Source organism: Toxoplasma gondii, chromosome XI, assembly GCF_000006565.2.
Source record: "Toxoplasma gondii ME49 chromosome XI, whole genome shotgun sequence".
Taxonomy (NCBI): domain Eukaryota; phylum Apicomplexa; class Conoidasida; order Eucoccidiorida; family Sarcocystidae; genus Toxoplasma; species Toxoplasma gondii.
Window position 1 is genome coordinate 4045961 of NC_031479.1, and position 20196 is coordinate 4066156.

General features: G+C 53.9%; 3 protein-coding genes across 3 annotated transcripts; 1 reads left to right on the plus strand and 2 right to left on the minus strand.

Annotated features, from left to right (window-relative positions):
- Nucleotides 1-339: 339 nt before the first annotated feature.
- On the minus strand, nucleotides 340-5833 carry TGME49_314370 (hypothetical protein). Its single transcript, XM_018782814.1, has 4 exons — nucleotides 2868-5833; nucleotides 2294-2366; nucleotides 1511-1644; nucleotides 340-1332 (listed from the first exon to the last, which is right to left on the minus strand). Exons 1-4 carry the CDS (start codon nucleotides 5015-5017, stop codon nucleotides 1023-1025), a joined length of 2667 nt encoding a protein of 888 aa, XP_018635379.1. The 5' UTR covers nucleotides 5018-5833; the 3' UTR covers nucleotides 340-1022.
- Nucleotides 5834-7985: 2152 nt separating this feature from the next.
- Nucleotides 7986-14642, minus strand: TGME49_314390 (hypothetical protein). Its single transcript, XM_018782815.1, has 5 exons — nucleotides 12361-14642; nucleotides 11580-12184; nucleotides 10991-11391; nucleotides 10161-10459; nucleotides 7986-9571 (listed from the first exon to the last, which is right to left on the minus strand). Exons 1-5 carry the CDS (start codon nucleotides 13156-13158, stop codon nucleotides 8855-8857), a joined length of 2820 nt encoding a protein of 939 aa, XP_018635378.1. The 5' UTR covers nucleotides 13159-14642; the 3' UTR covers nucleotides 7986-8854.
- A 249-nt stretch (nucleotides 14643-14891) lies between these two features.
- TGME49_314400 (pyruvate dehydrogenase E1 component, beta subunit, putative) lies at nucleotides 14892-19934 on the plus strand. The gene is made up of 7 exons (XM_002364599.2): nucleotides 14892-15800; nucleotides 16444-16555; nucleotides 16831-16926; nucleotides 17155-17310; nucleotides 17540-17719; nucleotides 18248-18550; nucleotides 19017-19934. The coding sequence occupies exons 1-7, from the start codon at nucleotides 15436-15438 to the stop codon at nucleotides 19074-19076; spliced, it is 1272 nt and encodes a 423-aa protein (XP_002364640.1). The 5' UTR covers nucleotides 14892-15435; the 3' UTR covers nucleotides 19077-19934.
- Nucleotides 19935-20196: the final 262 nt, after the last annotated feature.

The following is a 20196-nucleotide window of genomic DNA, read 5'->3' on the forward strand; positions in this document are numbered from 1 at the left end:
ATATATATATATATATATGAATATATATATATATATCAATTTGGTTCACATCTATTTACTAACATGTGCATATATGCGCATCTGTGTGATGTGCATGTATGTATGTTCCCTGGCACATACGTATGGATGGCGGCGCAGGGACGTCTGCCTAAACGTTTGCAGATGAGTATGCATGCAAAGATGGTGAGAAGGATATTTATTCGTGAATATGCAGGTTGGAACATGCGCATCTGTGTGATGTGCATGTGCGCCTTTCGTCATCAGCGAGGACGCCTGTCTCTCTGGGTCCGTTGTTACTTTCACGAAGAGACTTCCTGTGGATACCACGCCCTCTGAGTCGCGGAACTGCATGCATGCGACCGAAGGTTTTGCCGGGAACAGACGAAAACTTGAAATGTTTCTCTGCACGGTCGATACCACGTTCGCTGTCAGATAAATGTTGTGTCTCTTCAAATCGCGGTTCTCCAACAGGGAACCTGGTTCCCAGACACAGAGTCTAAATCTACCTGCGCTGTGTCCGTCCCCAGGAGTCGCAAGGAGTTCAAAGCACGAGAGGCGACGCGGAATAACGAAACAGAAGTTGAGGAGACGAAAGCCGCGAGGGCAGGCAGACCTGCACCTGACAAAAGACTTACTTTGATTCTGAATTCAAATGTCTACACGCGCGCCGGAAACAGCGCCTCCCACAGAAGTCAGTGTCCTGCGTCGCGGACCTTCTTCAGTGCGTCTGCCGCCGCCGGAGGACTCTCTGGAAGAGCTCCTAAACGTCATCCATCATCTCGTCGTTCGGTGCACAGAGAAAAAAAGTCGACAATACGTCTGCGCGGAACTGGCGACTGAACGTGAGAAGCTTGTACCCTCCAGACGGTGTCTGCACTCGCGTCTTGGAAAGCGCGTCGACTCAACAAGCAGTTGAGGATGCGGAAGAAGCGGAAACAGAAGAAGAGGAAGAAGAGGAAACAGAAGAAGAGGCAAAAGAGGAAACAGAAGAAGAGGCTGAAGAGGCAGAAGAGGAAGACTCGTTACGAGGTCGACGCAACAGAAATTCGGTGTACGGATCGTTCCTGAGAGATATGACGGAGAAGAGAGAGGCACAGGGAAGCGTGACGAGGGAAGAGACAGCAGACGAGTGACGGAGAGAGAAAAAGAGACCGAAATGGAAGAGGCGAACCGATCCCAGAAAAGCATTTCGCGTTTCTTTCAGTCAGAGCGACAGACGCGGTGTCACTGCCAACACGGGCGAATTGACGCGAGAAGAAGAAACTCGCAACAGCAAGCAGGTCGAAGCACCTGGTCTCGTCGTCACTCTCTCTCTCTCTCTCGCCGCTGCTGCTGCTCACAGCAAGAAAACCACTCGCGGGGAGAAGACTGCAGAGACGAAGTGACGTAGAAGTCTTGTCTGAGCCGAAGCGCACAGAGCACCGGAATCTGAGCCTTGCACGCAAGCTCCACGCAGAGGGAGAGAAAGAGATCTCAGGAACGCGAAAGACATTTCTGAAGTCCTCCTTACTTCCCAGCGAGAACCAGTTTCGCGTAGTGAATCCAGCCTCTGCTCATGTTGATGTCCAGGTCGAGAACAAGCTGCTGGACCGTCAGGAGCCCGTCCGGAGACTGAAGCGCGAGGTTCCGAATGCGTTCTCGAAACTGAGAGACAAAAGACATTTCAAAAAACCGTGTCTTCAGCGTCGTTCTTTCCACGCGTCTCCCCGTTTCAGAAAAAGCTAGAAAGATCTCGACCCCCTTCCTTCATCCTTCCAGGATTCCCGGTAGTTCGCGAATTCCAATCTTTTGTACACCCGTCCTTCGCGTTGTTTCAGGAAACATGTAAGAGTGACGATGAGACGCAAGTCCGACACCGACCGCACAAGCGATGTCTCTGCCCTCAAAGGAGAAAACGAAGCCTAAACAATCGAACGTACACGCGGAGTCGGATACACAAAAATATAGAGACCTGCCGCATCGTTACAAGCTCAGGTGTGAAACTGTGCATCTGTTGCCTTCTTTCTCGTCTTCACATGGTCCGCTGAGAGAACCGTTTACAACTAAACTCGACATAACTGCATCAATATTAACTTGCATGCATTTCTACTAAACGCTTCCATCGCAGACAGCCCATGAGCTCAGCCACCTGAAAAGAAGTACAGACATGCTCTCTACTGACATATATATATATATATATATATATATATATATATATATATATGTATACATACATACATGAGTGGACACATGGATTGTTTTTTGTATGTGAATTTTTCTGTTGGCGAGAATATCAACATGATCCCAGACTTACGGCTTGAGCGCGCATTTGATTTCTAACTTTTTCTTCGGGAGAACAGGCAGCTGTCTCGCCCCAGTAAACAACTCTGAAGACAAGGACGAAGCACAGGATTTTCAGAGGTTCCGAGAGTCGCCAGACTTGGGTCGTGGTTTTCACAGAGACTTCGCTTCCTTTTCCTCAGTTTTCATTCACGACTTGTGTGTTGTCTTCTGTTGGACCCGCTCTTCCTCCGAAAGTTCGCTCTTCTTCCTCTCGTCTTTGCTCCGTCACACGTTCTCTGCCTTTGATTCTTTCCTCTGCATCGTCCCCCTCTTCTCTGCTTCTCTGTCTTCTCTCTTTCTTCTCTCTTTTTGTGTTTGTATTCATTCTCCGCCTTCTTCTCTTCTTCTCTGCGCATTTTTTCTTCCGTTTCCCTGCTCTCGTCTTCTCTACTCTGTTTCACCTCTTCCTCGCGTTCTTCCCTTCCGTTTCGCCTCGTTCTCTCTGAATCTCTCTCCCCTCCTTCTTTCCGCCTCTTCTCCGGCATCCGCCTCTTCTCCGGCATCCGCTTCTTCTCGCCGCCCTCCCCTTCTCCATCTGTTCTCACCTGTAATCGAAGCCGTCGTCCCCAGGAACTCGCGGACCGTAGATGAGGGAGACTCCGTGGCGGTTGAGGTGTGGTAGTTCGAGGCTGGTGCTGCGGAGGAGATGCATGAGGTCTCTTTTCTTGGCCGCCTCCGCGAGTCGCTGCGCCTCGAGTCGGAGACAGTCTGCGAATGCTCGCGCGTCACCTCTGCCTCTCCACGCCCGTCCTGAGGGAGGCGACTGGACGGGAGAAGACAGAGAAGAGCCGGGAGAAGGCGCTTCGTCGCCAGGCCAGGCAGGGAACATGCGGGGCGTACAGACAGCCGAGATGGCACTGCGCAGGTCGCGGCCGCACAGAGGCGATCGAGCGAAGGACGCGTTTCGGCCGTCTTGAGAGACGCGCGAATGTCCAGAGTCCAGCCGAGAGCCCTCGACGCATGCAGCTCCACTCACAGAAATGAGAGAAGCAGATCCTGTGCTTGCTGTCTCCGTCCTTGCCTCGCGCGCTTTCTGTCCTTTGCCGAGTTTTCTCTCTTCTTCCTCCGACCTTGCGACTTCCGTCGAGCCAGAAGTCTCGTGTGTCGCCCCAAGCCGCCTTCGCTTCGAAGTCACGTCTTCTCTCTCTCCTTGCTCCGCGCATGCAGTTCCTCTTTTGTTCTTCCCTCCCTTCTCTGCTTCTCCCTTCTCTCCTTCTCCCTTCTCTGCTTCTCCCTTCTCTGCTTCTCCCTTCTCTCCTTCTCCCTTCTCTGCTTCGCCTTTCGCTCTCTCTCCTCCTCCGTCTCCTTCAACGTTTTCTCGCTCGCCTTCGCCGCCATGTTCGGCCTCTCGCTGCGCTGCCTGGAGCATCTCCTCAGCTGTCGCGCGCGTTTGTTCTCTGGTGCTCGGAAAGATGAGGAAAGCGGAGTCGACGAAGTTCAGAAATACATCGGGGTGAAGAGGAGTCGAAGCCTTCGGCGACAGATCTGCAGACAGTGCGCTCCCGTGACTCCGCACAGAGAAAGGCGAGTGAGGCGAAAAGCCGCCGAGGCTGCTTGGAAACGCCGGTCGACGCGGTGAAGGGGAATACGGCGAACAGGCAGACGACGAGAACGCGAGAGCCGCGGAAGCAAACGCGGAAGAAGAAGAAGAGGAAGAGGAAGCAACCGCGGAAGAAGAGGAGGACGAAGAGGACGAAGAAGGAAGTGACAGAGAGGAAGAAGACGAGGAAAAAGAAGCATCCGCAGACGCAGAGAGAGGGGGACGACGGAAGTGCCGGAGAGACGACGACTTGGAAGAATCTTCGGTCGACAGAGGACTTACACAAGGCAGTGCAGCCTGTTCTGGCGCATGCGCCGACGGCGGCGGGCATGCTCCACAAGCGGCGAGCGAGGAGACAGGAGGACGCGACCGCTCGGCGCGTTGAGAAGCGTCCACGTCGACAGAGGAGTCGATCCGGACAGAAAGACTCTGTTCTGGCGCCTCGCCCGTCGCCGACACCGCTGGCCTGTCCTCGCGTTCTGGAGACGATTCTCGACAAAGTTCCGGCTGAGAAAAGAAACCACGAACCGTCCCTGTCCCTGCGCTCTGGACAGCCACCGCGCCGGCAGGTGCCTTCGCCGTCTGCGCCTGCCCCGGCCGCCTCTGCTTCGGTGTGTAGACGCCTCCGGAACCCAGGCCGAGGAAGCAGCAGAAGCGGCTGGATGAGGCGAGGGCGGTAGCTTGTTTCTTCTCGGCTCCCGAGGTGACGCAACCAGGTTTCGCAGTCGGCGGTAGTGTGAACGCCGCGTCGCCGCCTTTTCTGGAGAGCTCGTCTCTCGGTCTCTCGCGCCGACTCAAGTTCCCCGAATCCATCAGCAGCTTCGCTGCATGCGTCTGGCCTTTCCGGCTGCCCGACAGCGACTCCGACCGCTCTGCCGGGGGGTGTCCAGACACCCGCGGCGAGGCGCTGCTTCGCCGCGGAGCCTCGCGCGTATTCGGAGTTCCCTCGTTTTCGTTGTCAGGCGAAGTCTTCTTCTCTCCGTTCGGGGGCTTGCTGCAGCGAGTTGATGTTGACCGCAAGCTCGCCTTCTTCGCATGCAGAACTGGTCTGCCCGAAACTCCCGAGCTTCCGGCGACTCGAGATGCCTCGCCCCCCGACGCAGAGAGCGACGAAGAAGACGAACGCGCGGCACTGTTCCGCGTCGATGCATGCATCTTGGACAACCGAGAAAAAGAAAAGAGGCAGAGAAGGTGGAGACGGAGAAGAGGGAGACGGAGAAGGAGAGGAAAAGAAAGCAGCTACTTAGAGAAGGAAGGAGGACCCGATGCGGGGGCAGGAGCGAAGCGGCGGCGACTGTGAGAAGAGCAGTAGCACCTCACTAAGACAGGCTACGGGGAAACTCCAGTCTCGATTGGGACCGACCTCTGTGGGGTGAGGTTCATGTTCGGTGTGTCTACTGAACTGACGAAGAGAAAAAGAAGATACGGAGCAGACAAGGAAGAGAAGAAAATGAGACGTCTTCGGGTGCTAAGCGTCTGTGTGGAGAGAGCCGAGAGAGAGTTCAAGAATTCAGTTCTCCAAAAGAAGGTCCAAGCGTCAGGCGTACAGACACGGGGGGAGGTTTCTGCATGCAACAGAGTCTGTCGAGAGCAAGAGAAGCCGTTCCTCCCATAGACGATATAAGAATTTGGGACTTCAATATGAGGAGGAAGAAGTGGAGACGAGAGACGCGGGTGCTCATCAGGGGAAGACGGGGGCGACGGCTTTTCTTGCTAAATCTGAGAATTCCGCATCCGACAGTCATCGAACGCTCCAGTGCCTCGCACTCCTGAAGCTAAAAAACGTTCTCGTTTCTCCTTTCCGCGCATTCTCATCCCTCAGCTGTCTCCTGAACGCAGGCAACTCCTCCAGGCGCACAGACGGCCAGCTCGGCTGAGTTGTGCAGAAGGACCTGGGCAAGGGTGTGTGTGTCTACTCAATTCGAAAATGTCGAGTTTCTGGAGTGAATCTCTTTCAGTTTAGTGGCGAGAGAGCGGCGTTTCGATGTTTCGATGGGGAGGGAGGGGGAGGTTCCCGACGCTGTCCTCGTTGCGTCCGGAGAAGCGCGGCTTTCAGCGGATTTCCTTGAATGAGACCCCCGAAGGGAGAGGAGACCTCTGCGAGTCCGCTGAGACGGAGAAAGACACGGTTCTTCCGCGTTTTCTCCCGTGACGAAGGCGAGACTCTTCCTGGCTGTCGAGGAAGAACTCCGTCCGCCAGCCGCGAGAACAACTGGCCGCAGAAGCCGAGTGTACAGCCAGCGTGCCGGCCGCAGAGTCGAGGACGGTCTCCAAAGAGAGAGCCTGGCGTCTGCCGCAGGCGGCGAGAAGGTAGCGCGAGTGAAAAAGTGAGGAGGAGCAGAAGAAAGGGAGAGAAGGCACTCGCGATCCACTCGCTTCTACCGCCACAAGACACGCGAGCCAAGACGGCGAGGCGAACGCGAGGTCGGCATGTACACACCTCCCCGATGTAGGGCAGTTTGGACGAAAAGAGTTTGCAGAAACAAAGAAATCAGTGGCATGTGGAAAAAAGTTGGGGGAAACGCTGGCAGAAGAGCAAAGAAACGCAGAGAACGCCTGCTTCTGCTGCTTCTGACATCCTCCCAACGAAGCATGCATGTGCGCCGAGCGCGCAGAGCGGTTGCGGCGGGTCGACGATCAAAAAGTTTGCGAGTGGGAAAAGCACGACGAGCAGGCAAATTTTCACACTCGGTCCTTCGGGGAAAGGTGCCGCGCTGAAGAAACGAAGATGGAACTCAAAGAAACGATGGGGAGGAAACGCGAAAAAAAACGAGGTGGACCGCGACACAATCGCGGAGATCGACCACCCGGGCACACAGATCTGAACCGCGTTGATGTCGACGTTCTCGACGAGAAAACGCGTTTTACACGGAAGATGTCATCGAGAAACGCTCAGACACCGCAACCGGAAATGGTTCCCCAGAAAAGAGTCGCGCTGCACAACAGCAACGTTGGCATGTGGCGAGGAAACGAGAAAATCTCGGCCATGAACATACACCGATAAAAGGATGTCTGTGGATGCAGAAACGCATGCAGCAGAGATCACATTTCTCTTCGAAGCATTCATTTGTGTACACGAAACTCGACATCAATACACTTGCAAGGGATGCCCTTTTTCTTGCAAGCGGACGTCGACAGCTTCACATGCGCACAGATCGATATCTGCGAAAGAGCTACTTTGTTGGACCTCACTCTCCCCAGGAAATCACTGCTTTCCCTTTGCAAGCGCTTCTTGTTTGCCGTTGGCAGACGACCCTGCTCGCAGCTCGCGAAGATCGGCGGACACACGCATTCACAGAAGTTTTTCACAAGTCGGTCACACGCAGTATGCAGCTTCTGCGTCGGGCGCGTCTGTGCCTGTGTGTGGTATTTCCTCACCACAAACAGGGAGGTCACAGAAACCTTGAAATTCGACTCTAAAAACTGTGGCAACGAGTCGAGCTCAAGTCGCCACTGGAAGGAGAGTGCCTGTCGTTCCCGAGTACACACCGGAGGTCGTCGAATGTGACGGGCAGTTGCGGAGTCTTTGGAGGTTCCGTCTGGAGTGCTCAGACTACGCGGAAGTTGGACTTCCGGTTCACACCATGAAAAGCTGTGTTCACCGAGTGCAAGTCACCTTCTGCTTGTTTGCCGCGACATGCCCGTTGAGACCCTGCATCAGACGCTCGGGTGTCTGCCACCGAAAGCGGCACTGCTGAAAACTGGCTTTTTGCCTAGAAACTGACACAGCGTTCTCTTTCCTTGTGTGGAGAGGCACTTGGACGGCGACACAAAACGCGACGGAAAAGGACCTTATCGTCGGATTCGGCTGGCGGACCCTCAGGTGACCAGGCAAAGAATCCTTCGTAGGTAGCGAGCCTGGGGTGTCTGTCCACCCCAGCGATGGAAAGCCGGTCACTCGTGAGACAAGGCTGTCTGTATTTTCTAAAACGAGACAAGAACACCGCTTCTTCGTATCTCTGTGGAAGCGCACTGTGTTCCTCTCTTTTTCCTGAATCCAGTTTAGACGTTCTTCTGGAAGATTCCACACAAAACTGTTCCAATTAACGGCTCTAGACTGATCCATTTCGACCTAGACTCCGCGACATGCGTCGGGTCACCGTGTCTTTTGCGGTTTTCAGTGACCGACTCCTCCTGCACATCTGCACCCTACAGGGCTGCTCAAAACAACTGAAAGTTTTGGCTTTCGACATCGCACCGGCAATTCCACCTTGACTTGGAGGCTGTGTGACCCTTGACGAGGTCGGTTCTCCCCTGTTTCTCTCCGAAAGACTTTTGCGAATCGGTCGAGCGTCTGAAGCTTTAACTACCTTTCACTTGCATTTAAGTGATTCCAGCAACAAGAAGCAATGCTGCCTCGTGCTGCATCTTACCCCAGTCGTGCAGTGTTTTATTTTAACGCGCTTACAGATCTTCTGCTGACGTAGCCATGTGTCTTACAACTTTGCGGATACAGAGACTCGCCACGCATGAGGTTGCCTCAACTCTCCACGACAGCCGTCAGGTTTCCAAAGATGTCGGGAAGGGTGAACAAAGTGCAAAGTCATCCCCAGATCGAAGTCTTGTTTGTGGAGGTTGCAGTGTCTTCAGACTTCTTCTGTTGCAGACTTCAAGAGTCCGGCTTTCCTAGCACCTGTAACATCTACTACACACTGAGAACAGAGAGGCTGGCAGCGAAGCGAGACACACACAAACTCGAGGTTCCATCCAGGTGAAAAAACCAACCGTCGTTCGATCTGTTTGGCAGATTCTACTTTCGTGAGCAGTTGCATTTCCGCGGCGCTACAGCGACGAAACATGCGGTTTTAGGTTTTTTTCCTGAAAGTGGCGCATGCACTCGAGCGTGACAAGTCGTTGACTACCCGTTCCAGTAGTACGCTCTTTTCGAAAAGCAGACGATTTCGCGCCTCTCGAAGGCTCCAGGAAACGCCTGCGAGCGCGGTCTCCCACACAGTTCAGGCCTCGGGCACGGCCAAAATGCACGAGTCTGCGTCACAAAATGACAAGGCCAGCGTCGTCCTCCCCCTCACCGACGGCGACGTCTTGTTCGTCTCCGGATTCCTTTGCGTCGTTCCTTCGTTCTCCTGCCTCTGTGAAACACCCTCCAAAGCCGCGCTCCAACTCGAGAACATGGAATCCGTCCTCCAAAGCCGCTCGCGTCTCCGTCGCAGCCAGCCTCTCGGGTGTACGTCCGCCCGGCGCCGCCGCTGACGATGAAGCTGAGGAGCGAGCTTCGCCGCTTCGAGACGCGTCGACTTGCAGATCGTCTCTCTCGACTGCCTTCTCCGCAGCGAGTGCCGAGGCGTGGACGGAGTCCGAAGCAGTCGGTCCACTGTCTGTGCAAGGCTGCAGCGCCGCCTTGGACGAAGAGAAACATGGAAACGAGCGAGAGAAAGAAGACGGAGAAGCCGGCGAGAGAGGCCCGGGAACTGTCGGGGTGTTGAGTGACGGGGACGCTCGAGGAGTTTCAGAGAGAGACAAGAGAGCAGGCGAGTCTACCGGAGAAGGGAGAGACGAAAAAGAAACTCCTGCCAACAGTGCACCGTGTTCACTGTGCGTCTGGAGGCACGCGGCGGAGTCGCCTTGAGCAGACATCGAAGGCGACCTCAAACATTCCAGAGAGGAACCGAGGGAAGAAACCGGACTTCCTTTTTCCGCTTCTGCATTCGCGGCCGCTGCCTCTGCCTCTTCGTCATCCCAGGCAATGTCCTGATCACCGACAGAAGCGACAAAAATAGCGCGCAAGTCGTCAGTACGAGATAAGATGAAGAGACGCATGGGCAAGGCAGGCGAGAAAGCGAAACATCTCTGCAGCTTCGTCTTCCCGGCGCTGGCCATCGCAGTCTCGACGAGCCCTCCAGAGATCATGCAGCCAGTGAAGGCACAACTCCTGAAAGCTTTTGATCCACCCGCGTAGTCTGAGAGACACAGAAGTTGTCATTTCCTTCGCGAAAACCTCTGAGAACACGGAGGGGTTCCTAACTTTAACTCAACCAGAGAGGCGGACAACGCAAGCCTCCTATACGGTTCAGGACACCCGCTTTCCGAGCCAGCCGTGGTGACGTAGACTGCCTATGCGATTGACAATGTGCAGAAACATGCATCAACACCCCACTCTTTGGAAGAAGGCAGACACAGAGAAGGACGGCGCCATCTTCGTGGTGACGTCTGCCTCTTCTCAGTCTGCTCTCGTCGATTGGCGGTGCAAGTGACGAGGGTGAACATACACCCCGGTCCGAGCTCCTGAACGCGTTCCCTCTCCCTTGTTCCCCGGAAAAGACGTTTTCGTTTTTCTTACTTCCTCGTCCAGCTGCGCTATCAGTTCGCGTAGGTCCGTCTCGCGGGGATTGCCATAGGCGGCGACGGGATCCTGAGAACGGCCAGGCTGTACATCCACCGCTTGCCACAGCTCGCGCGTTGCTGATGCTCTCTCCAAGTTCTCAGGAAGTTCGCTGAAAGTCTCTCTCGCGTCAAGTTTTCTCTCAGGCACCTTCGCAGAAGAAGAAGCAGACTCTGCGAGTGACGCCTCGTCGCAGAGGAGGCGAACGCGAAAAAGCAAACGCCTCCAAAAACGGCCCTCCTCCACTCGGTCGGGCACTGCGGAGAAAGAAAGGAAGACTCTTGGAGCAAATCGAGCGAACGGAAGATGGAACGAACTCCAGCAAACACACAGGAAGACAACGGCTTCTTCTCGCCATTACCGAGTCACCTTTTTCTCGACTCCACACCCTCCCGCATTCTGCTCACTCCCTCGACAAGCAGGTGGAAACGTACGCTTGTCTGACCATCCCTCAGGTTCCAGGCGGTTGGAAAGCTTCCCATGCTCTTCCCTCTTGACCCATTTTGAATTCAGTCTCGCTGGTTTCTGCACCTAGTATTGCCTCCGCATTTCCATGCCATGAAAGGCTGGCGGAAGTCGACAAGTCTAAATATTTTGCCTCGCCAGTGCTTTTGGTTTTCATCGGTTTCCGAATTTAGCTGTCGCCGCGTTGCCACCATCTCGGAGACGTGGAAACAAACTAGCGGGTCGCAGCATGATCTACTTGGCAAGAACCAGCACCCTTTTTTCGGAGATGTCGAAAGCTTCTCCTCCTTGGTGACTTGAATGACCTTTTCGACTTTTCGTACCTAGTTGTCTCCGCATTTCCATCACCTGAGAGTCGCGGAAGAAGTCAAGAAGATCATCGTAGGCGTCGACGTGGAAGGCTGAGAAGTCCAGCGCGCTCGTGTCTTCTTCCTTGCGGTGACAGGGGGACAAATGACACTCCTGAAGCGAGGAAGCCGTCTCGCGTTTCGTCTTCTCCTCGGCGGTCGCTGCAGTTGCAAACGCATGCAGACGCGGCCAGGGAGGAGGAGAAGGCGCTTGTCCATGAACCGGATTGCTGTCTGAGACAGAGTGTGCAAGCCTTCCAGAACAGAGAGAAGACGGAGAGACAGAGCGAGACACCAGCCGCCCTGTGGGGTCTGCGAGGAAGGTCGACGGAGATCGTACGAGGGCCTCGTAGCGCCGCTGCACTTCCGCAGAGCATCTGAAAAAAAGAAACACAGAAAGCTGGAGTCAGGAAAACGGAGACCCCGAGATCACGCGTTTAATTTCGGCTTTTGTTCCTCCCTTTCGTTTCTTATCTCTTCAAAGAGAAGAAGGAGAAACCAGTGATTCTTCTTGGAGTTCTTCTCTTCCTCTCTCTTGTCTTCTTTCTGTTCATTGGTGTCTCACCGTGCAACGATCGGAGGCAGCCTCCTCTCATCTTCGGAGGGAGAAACATCTTGTTCTCTCGCAGTTCCTCCACGCTCGCAGAAGGGCGTCAGTAGCACACCCGTCTCTCGTCCTTCTTCACGCATTTTTTGCCGCTCCCGCTGATCTATTATCTCTTGCTCCTTTCGCTCCCCGCGTTGTCCTTCGCTTTGTCCTTTGCCTTGTTCTTCGCTTTGCTCTTCCCTCGCTTGCTGGGCTTCGTGCTCCTTCGCTCCTGCCGCTGCGGGAGTCTGTCCAGCCAAGCTCCGAACCGCGTTGACGGCGGTGTCTCCCGCCGTCGCCACCAGCAGAGTGGTGGAAGAAAGAAGAGACGAAAAACGAGAATGCACGCCGTTTGTCGCAGTGGACGGTGCTGTGGCCTCGGGAGGAAGAGCCTCTGTTTTGGGGGATGTTCTCGAGTCTTCAAAAGAAGTACACAAGGACGAAGAGGACGAAGAAGACGAAGAAGGAGGAAACGAAGATGAAGAAGGAGTGAAGTGAGACAGGACGGCTTGGTGTTCTTCTATCCATCGATGTGAGCCCTCGGAGATGGTTCCGCAGAAGTCCTTCAAGTCCTCCGAAACATCCTGAGAAAAGGCAGACAGCGAAAGGGTCTCGAGATAGAGAGGAGAGATACACAAATATGAAGGGAGAAAGAGAAAGGAAAACATATCTGTTGTGGCACTCTCCCGTCGTTATTCGAGTCGAGTAGAAAAGTCATTCAAGTAGAAAACGGAGGTGAAGCTCCTGTCGGCATTCTCACCAGTTCCGTGTGTAGTTCCTCGACGAGTCCAGTGGCCGCTTGTGAAAACCAGCGCCCAAGAGAGGAAGCGGCTCTTGCGGCCGCAGAGACAGTCGCTCTCGCTTGAGCAGCGACTGTCTCGGCGTCGTTGGACTCCGTTGTCTCCTTTTCTGTCTCCGGCAAGCTGGGCGGATTCCCCAAGGAGGCTGTCCACTGAGAGACGCGGCCAAGAAGACCTGAGAACGGTTTTTCGCGATTCGAGGCTTTCTGTGAACAGAGAGCCTGTCTCCCATCTTCGTCTCCATCTGCGAGAGCCGCGGCGGAGAAGGTGGGGGAACAGGAGACGGCCAGCGGTTCTGGCTGCGGCAGGCCAATCTCAGTTCGCTCTCTCGCGGGTCCCCCGATGTTGTCGCCTAGCGTCTCCGCATCAGACCGACCGACCTCCGCGCTGGGCTGTCGGGAGTCCTTCATGCGCGAAGTTCGGAAACAAGAAGGCGCTCCTTCAGCTCCTTGCTGGGAGACAGACACTACATGAGCAGAAGAACGGGGGAGCGAAGAAGACGCGAGCGAACAAGGAGATGGAGGCGACAGACGGGGGAGAGAGGAGCTCGGAGGAGAAAGCGGAGACGGAGGTGAAGGAGGAGGAGAAGGATGGAGAGAGCAAGCAGCACCCCTAAGAGGTGAAGGAGAGGGGAGAGGTTGGTTTTCGAGCTGCGGAGAGCTGAGGCGAGAGAGAGGCGAATTCATGGAAGAAAATTCTCCGGAAGCCGGCGCCGTCGGAGCGAGTCGCTCTCCGAGCGGCGAACTGTTTCGGGCCATTGCTTGGCAGAGAAGAAAACCAAAGACACCTGAAGAACACAGGGGTCTCGTCTTATTTTTATCGAGCTGTAAAACGAGGCACAACTGCTCTGAAGATGTCCCCGAGAGAAACAACCAGCCACGATCGGCGCATGTCCACAGTTGCTTCCGTCCCCCGACCTCTGCCTGCAATTCTTCTTCCTCTCTGTTCAGACGAGTCTCCCAGGACTCCTTTGCGGGTAAGTTGTGAGCGAGACGCTGCGTGCATGCCGCGCAGCCTCTGTAGCAGGAGACTGTGAGGAGGTCCTGCAAGCGGGAGAGCGTCTGTTGGACAGAAGCAGTGGAGGCTGAGTGGGGAAGAAACCGAGAAGGAGACCGACAAGGGAAGCAGGTTTTCCGCTCTACTCCTGGTATCGGAGGACACCCCACTCTTGGCGGCTCGCAGAGTGGGCAAGAGAGGCTGAAGAGGAACCGCGTGGAGGCTTCTTCGTCCTCTCTTCCGGCGGCCTCAGAGGCAGCGAAAGCAGATCCACTGCGGAAGGCGGCGACTCGAAGGGGAGACACATGAGAGAGAGAATGTCCGAGTAGGCGCGAGAAAGCTCTGGTTTTGTGTGGCTGGAAGCCGATGAGACCGAAGAAAACTTTCAGACAGCAAGCTGACGAGGCGCGGAAGTGCAGGGGAAAACGGGATTGGAGGCGAAAACGAGCGGTGGTGGGGAAAATTATCAGGGAAAATCGGAAAGACGTCGAGACCGCTGCGCGCGATACGAAATGTTTTCCAAAAGTTGTGTGCGAAAAACTGTTGTCACCTACGCGCGCGCGTCCTAGGTCCGAAAAAAGGTTCGATGGTTAGATGAACGGCTACACAGACGGTAGACATGAAAAGGAGACGGCGACTCAGAAGCAAATGACGACTCTGGTCGAGTGACGACAGCCATCCATTTTTCGTCTTTTTTAAAAATACCCTTACTCGGGAAGAAAGTTTGGACATCCGGTGTGAAGGCGGCGGGTCACCTCACGATTCAAGGAATACCTTCAGGAAATCCAACAGGTAAACAGCAGCACTAAACAGGTCCACATCTGTGGAACACCCTTTCCATTTCTCTTGCATGAGTTCGATCGTTAAATGCGGTTTGGTGGCCGTAACGGAGAGACCATCGCTTTTTTCGCCAGGCTAGTTGAACGACGATGTGGACGGCAAACGCGCGAAAAGGGGCCCAAGTGTTATCAAAGGAAAAAAACAAAAACAGGTAGTTTCTTCAAGGCTTCGCGCCTCTTGTTGTGCCTTCGGGAAATTAATGAGCTCAGGACAAAGTGGCTGTTTCTGCCTTGCTATGCTGTCGTGTGTCTCGTCGTGTTTTCCTCTTCCTTCTTGCTTTGTTGCGCGCGGGGACCCAGCTGCAATGAGGCCAGACTCACGAATGCTTCAGGTCTTGCTCTGACGCCTTTTTTCTGTTGGAAATCTTCAGTGGGCTCACGGCCTGGATGACAAAGGCCTCTTCAAGAGAAACGTGGTTGTTCAGACGGCGTGAGTTTGCTTTTCGCCAGTTTTAAGGTGCAGGTGTGCAGCAAGAAGGAACGCGCGGCTTTGCCCTCCCGCCGTTTTTTTCCGCCGATAAGGCGGACTGTGCATCCTTGCAAATGAGGCGGGCATGTGCAGTCCAGCTGTCGCGCACATCCAACGCGAAAGGCGTGTCGGCGCATGTGCTGGGGTGAAGCGAAAGAGCGGGAGACACAGCAAGGTTCGAAAGAATAGAACAAAAATCTTTGCAGGCAGGTTCCTAGAGCGTTGAGAGAGGGGCGCCTGAGATTCTTTTCCAGACGCTGTCTGCGCCGATCGGGAATTCTCGGGGATAAGGGATAGACGAGACAAAAGAGCCGGTTGTTTCTGAACTGTGTTGTGAGGATAATTGTCGGATCTCTGCCTCAAAAAGAGACCGTTTCGTAGTTCAGTTTCTGAGTTTGCGCGTTCGCCACTGTCGCCCGTCCGTTCTGCGCGAACGTTTCAGCGCGTTCGCCGCAGCCGTTCCCCCGCTCCCCATCGTTCAGTCCACCCGCCATCTGTTTCCTCGCCCCGCGTTTCTTTTCCGTAAACATTCCCTTTGCTGTCCATTTCCGCCTTTCTTTCCGCGCCCCGGAACGAATCCACGAACTCCCTCTCTCTCACGGTTCTCCGCGTGGCAGCTCCCGCCACACACTCGGGCGTCCATACACCTGGTGGCTCGTGTCAGTTTCCCAGTCACGCGAGCTGTCACTTCTATTGTTCTGTGATTTTCACGAGTCTGCCTCAGAGACAAAATGGTCGCTTTCCCGTCTTTGTCTGCGGCTTCCGCCGCCGCGCGCACCAACGGCTTTGCGTCTTTCTGCAAACCCGGAATGGCCTGCAAAGGCGCCGGCTTCGTTCGTTTTTTCTCGTTTTTTGCGCCTGCACGCGGAGCCGCTGCGGGTGTGTCGGCCCTGCAGCAGTTCTCAAGACCTGCTGCAGCTGCTGCGCTCGGCTCCCAGTTCCAGCAGCGACGAAATGTCGGCGGCAGCGCGATCGATTTCACTGTTGCCTGCCGCACTTCTACGGAAACTCGAAAAGATCTCGGACCCACCACTCCAATGAACGTTTTCACGGCGGTTAACTCTGCGCTACACACCGCTCTCGAAACTGACCCAACGTACGTCCTGGTGATATAATCGAACGCGAAAGAGAAACAAGTGCACCACAAGTGCGCCTCCACCTCGTCCTCTGTTCGTCTCTGCTGTCTCACATGTGTGGGATGCGCCTTTGACGCGCGCAACGCGGCTTGTTCCCGACCTTCTGGTCGGTAGTAGAGTCTTCGTCTCGGTACTCCGTTGTACACTGGTGGAGTTAAACGGATCTGACGCCCGAGAACTCTCCGTGTTTCTCCTGTTGAGACGCGAGACGAAACGAGACGTGTCTTCTGCTGTCTTTGCTTTTCTGTTCCTTGCTGAGCTTGTCGTCGTGTGTAAGCCGAGATTTCCGCTGTGGTGATGTTTCATCCTTTCTTCCTGCCAGTGGAGCTGTTTTTGCCTGCGATCTCTGCTGATCATTTCCGGGTGTCCTGAATAGGCTGCCGGATCCAGTGCACGGAGACGTCGTTGTTTCTCCGCTTGTCGGGTCCATCACCGTTCAGTATTATGTTGTCCCGTTGTCAGCGAGTGCTGAGGTTTCTTCCCTACGTCATCATTTTTAATGGGTTGTGTTCCTCTCGCTTGGACATACGTGAGTTGCTCGGGATGTGGAGACTGTCATTGGTGACCGCTCTGTTGGCAACTGATTTTTCCTCGGTTCTGCAGAGCATGCGTCTTCGGCGAGGATGTTGCCTTTGGAGGAGTTTTCCGCTGCTCCGTGGACCTCCGTGAAAAGTTCGGACAACACCGCGTTTTCAACACCCCTCTTTCTGAGCAGGTGAGTGCTCTCGTTGCTCCTTGCTTTCGAGTCTTTTTTTCCAGACGGAAGGCCTCTCGTTACAGAGACCAAGCAGAGCATTCGTAGGGTTTCAGGAGCGCAGAACGGCTAAAAAAAACAGGCTGTTAATCCAAAAAACGAGAGGGATTGCAAGACATGAGAAAGGCTCTTGACCGAAAAGGACTGAAAAACTCCATGTTCTCCTAGTGCCGTGGATTTCTGCTTCTCTGACCTGACTTGATGATCGTCGTCTTCTTCATCTGTTATGTTCACAGGGGATTGCCGGTTTCGGCATTGGCATGGCTGCAGTGGGCTACACTGCCATCGGAGAAATTCAGTTTGGAGACTACATTCTTCCTGCGTTCGACCAGGTAGGCTTTCGCGCCTGTGCTCCACATCTTCTCTCCTGTGTGTGCGGTCGCGACTGTTGAGCTCGGTGTTTGCATGCAGTTCTCTCTGTTTTTGTCTTGTCTCTGTGTTAGTGACTTCTGTGCTCTCCGTTCATGTCCTCTTCTCCCTCTGTTTGCGTCTCTTCCTCTTTTCGCGTCTGTCTTCTCTGCATGTGTATGCTTCACTTCCGCGGTGTCTTGTCTTTGCAGATTGCTAACGAAGCAGCCAAGTTCCGCTACCGCAGCGGAGGCAACTGGAATTGCGGCAAGCTGACGATTCGTAGCACTTGGGGCGCTGTGGGCCATGGAGGTCTCTACCACTCTCAGTCTCCGGAGGCGTACTTTGCGCATGCGTCTGGTCTCAAGGTAAGAGCCTCGGAAACCGTGCGTTTTCGTTCCTGCCCTTGGCATGTCGCACCTGCTCTCCTGAGCTGTGTGTTTTTTGAGTTCGCCCTGCGAGTTTCTTTCGTTGTTCTATCGCCGCGGCTTCGCTGTCGCGTTCCGTCGTGTGTAGAGAAGCCAGGTTTTGCTGTGTCGCTCGCGTGCCAGATGGATGGTTTTCTCTGCTCTTCTGCCTCCGTTTTTTTCTGCGTAGATCGTCGTCCCCCGCGGGCCGTATCAAACCAAGGGACTTCTTCTCTCCTCGATTCGCGACGATAACCCAGTTGTCTTTTTCGAACCGAAAATCCTTTACCGCGCCGCCGTCGACGAAGTCCCCACTGGCGACTACGAGCTCCCTCTGAGCCACGCTGATATTGTGAAGGAAGGCTCTCACGTAAGCCATGCCAATTTTTTTCTCTCAGATCCGTGTGTCTCCCCTCCCCTCTCTGTGTCTCTGTGTCTCTGTGCGGGGGTCTCTTGGTTCTGTTTGCATGCGTCGGCTTCCCCGTCTTTCTAGCGCTTTTTCACTGTCGTCTGCGTGTGACTCTCCTCGCCTCTCTTCTCTCCGCGGCCTTTTGTGTGTCTCGTTTCTTCGTGTGCTTGGGGAACGGCGCCTGCTTCCTGGTGTTCCTCAGGCTCTCCGTCTTTGCTCGACGCCTCGTTTTTACACGGCGCGCTGTCGTTTTATAGTACAGGAAACCGTGTGGACTTGTGAGGTTTCGAATCCTTTTCGCGAGATCGCGAGAAGAAGGTGTGAGTCCGCGAGAACGGTCTTTATTTCAGCGTGGCGAACATTCGGTCTGAGTCGCAGAGTGCGCAGTGAGTGAAGCAGCAGAGGCGCGAACTGACGACGTATATTTTGGCCAGGACGTTTATCCACGCAACCAGGCTCTTTTCCTCGAGTGCACTGTTCGTTCCTCAGATCACTGCCATTGCCTGGGGAACGCAAGTCCACAGACTGTTGAAGGCTGCACAGGAGGTTGAGAAAGAAGGCATTTCTGTGGAGGTGATCGATCTGCAAACCATCTTGCCCTGGGATGTCGACACCATTGTCAAGTCCGTAAACAAGACCTCCCGCTGCCTCATCACTCACGAGGCCCCAATGACCATGGGATTTGGAGCAGAGCTCGCTTCCACGATTCAAGAAAAATGCTTCTTCTCTCTGGAGGCGCCCATCAAGCGTGTAACGGGATATGACACTCCCTTCCCTCTCGCCTTCGAGCCTGTAAGACTGGACAACAAACGCTCGCTTTGTCGGTGCCATTCTCTGGTACACTGCAGTCAGCCATTCAACGCCAACCTGTCGCCTTTCTAAATATGTAGATGTATATACTTATATACATATATATATATATATATATACTTATATACTTATATATATATATATATATATATGTGGGGTGGAATGAGTCATGTAGATGCGTCTCCACAGAATATCGGAAGAGCCACTTTGAAGTGCGCGACAGACACAAGGTTTTCGAGTTGAGTTTTTTTCTCTGTCTGGAAACTAGTTTTCTCTCCCTTGTATAGACAACTCGACTTTTCTTACTTACAGTCCCTCACGTATATATCTACCATAAATATTTGTACATATATACATATATATACATATATATATTATATCATACAAAAGTGTAGATATGTATATTTATGCGTGGATTTCTATTGAGAGTTGTTGTGTTTTTTCGCAGTTCTACCTGCCTGATGAGCGCAAAGTCGCCGAGGCTCTCCGTGAACTGAAGCAGGCGTAAACTCGCGGAATAAAGCGCATGCGGGGGAGAGACTGTCTCTCCGGAGAGGCGAAGAAAACTCCCGAGCAAACAGCGAGCGCAGAGGCAGAGAGGAAAACTGCGAGAGAGACAGAGAGACGCCAGAGACACTGGATGGGTGCAAATGAAGTGCCAGAAGACGCAGCTGATTGTGTAGGATATTGACGTCCAGCATTTTTAGCTGTCTTCAGCAGTTCAGGGGGCGGTGAAATGCAGCATCCACAAATATCGTGATTGTCTGTATCTAAAAAAACAAAGTCCTATTCAGCATCCGAGTGTCGTGGCTTGTCCAATAATACGGCCGACCTGGTAGAAGCGTTGCAGACGGTTTCTCTGAAGGAGAGAGCAACACAGGGAAAAAAGCAAAAGGAGTGGACATCAAGCAGAAACAAAGAGTGATCGTGGTCAGACACAGGCAGTTCTGCCCTCTGGAGCTTCTGGTCGACGGGGAAAAGAAAGGAAAAGAAAAAGAGAGAGATACCTGTCGAGCGAGCAAGCAAAGAGGATGTGTGTCTACCTCACACTAGGCGTGTGACGCATCAATGGCCGCAATTTCTGCGCGGGCAACAGGCATAGGAGGCCTGTTTCTGTTCTTTCAGTTGTTTCCTTTTGTCAGGTTTTGAGAGCGGTGGTTTTCTGTTGTGGTTGTCCGCTGCATGCGCGTCCCAAGCAGTGTGAACAGCTCTTCGTTGTGGACGGAGAAGTGCCGGATCCGTTTCTTCGTCGGAACTGACGTCGTCTTTCTGGGATGAGGTCGAAGAAACAGACAGTTCTCTGCTCAAGGCGCTTCAGTTTCGTCTCTGAATAGGGTGCTCTCGTAGACAAAAGGTTCGACCGTGATTCCTTTTGCCGGGATTGAGGAAAGCGCATCTAGGTAGCACGCTGGAATCGTCAAACTTTGACAAAAAACGCATCCACACTCCAATGCCCAGTCAACCAGCGGTCGAGGACTTGTTTTTCTGTGGCAAAAGGGGAGTTCCAATCTGGGATCCTGTTGGCGACGCAGTTTGAAGTCTTCGGAGACGGATGGTACAAGAGGGGCAGACAAGTCCAGGTTCCTGCGAAGGAGGCAGTCCAAAGAGAGCACTCAAGAACGCACACA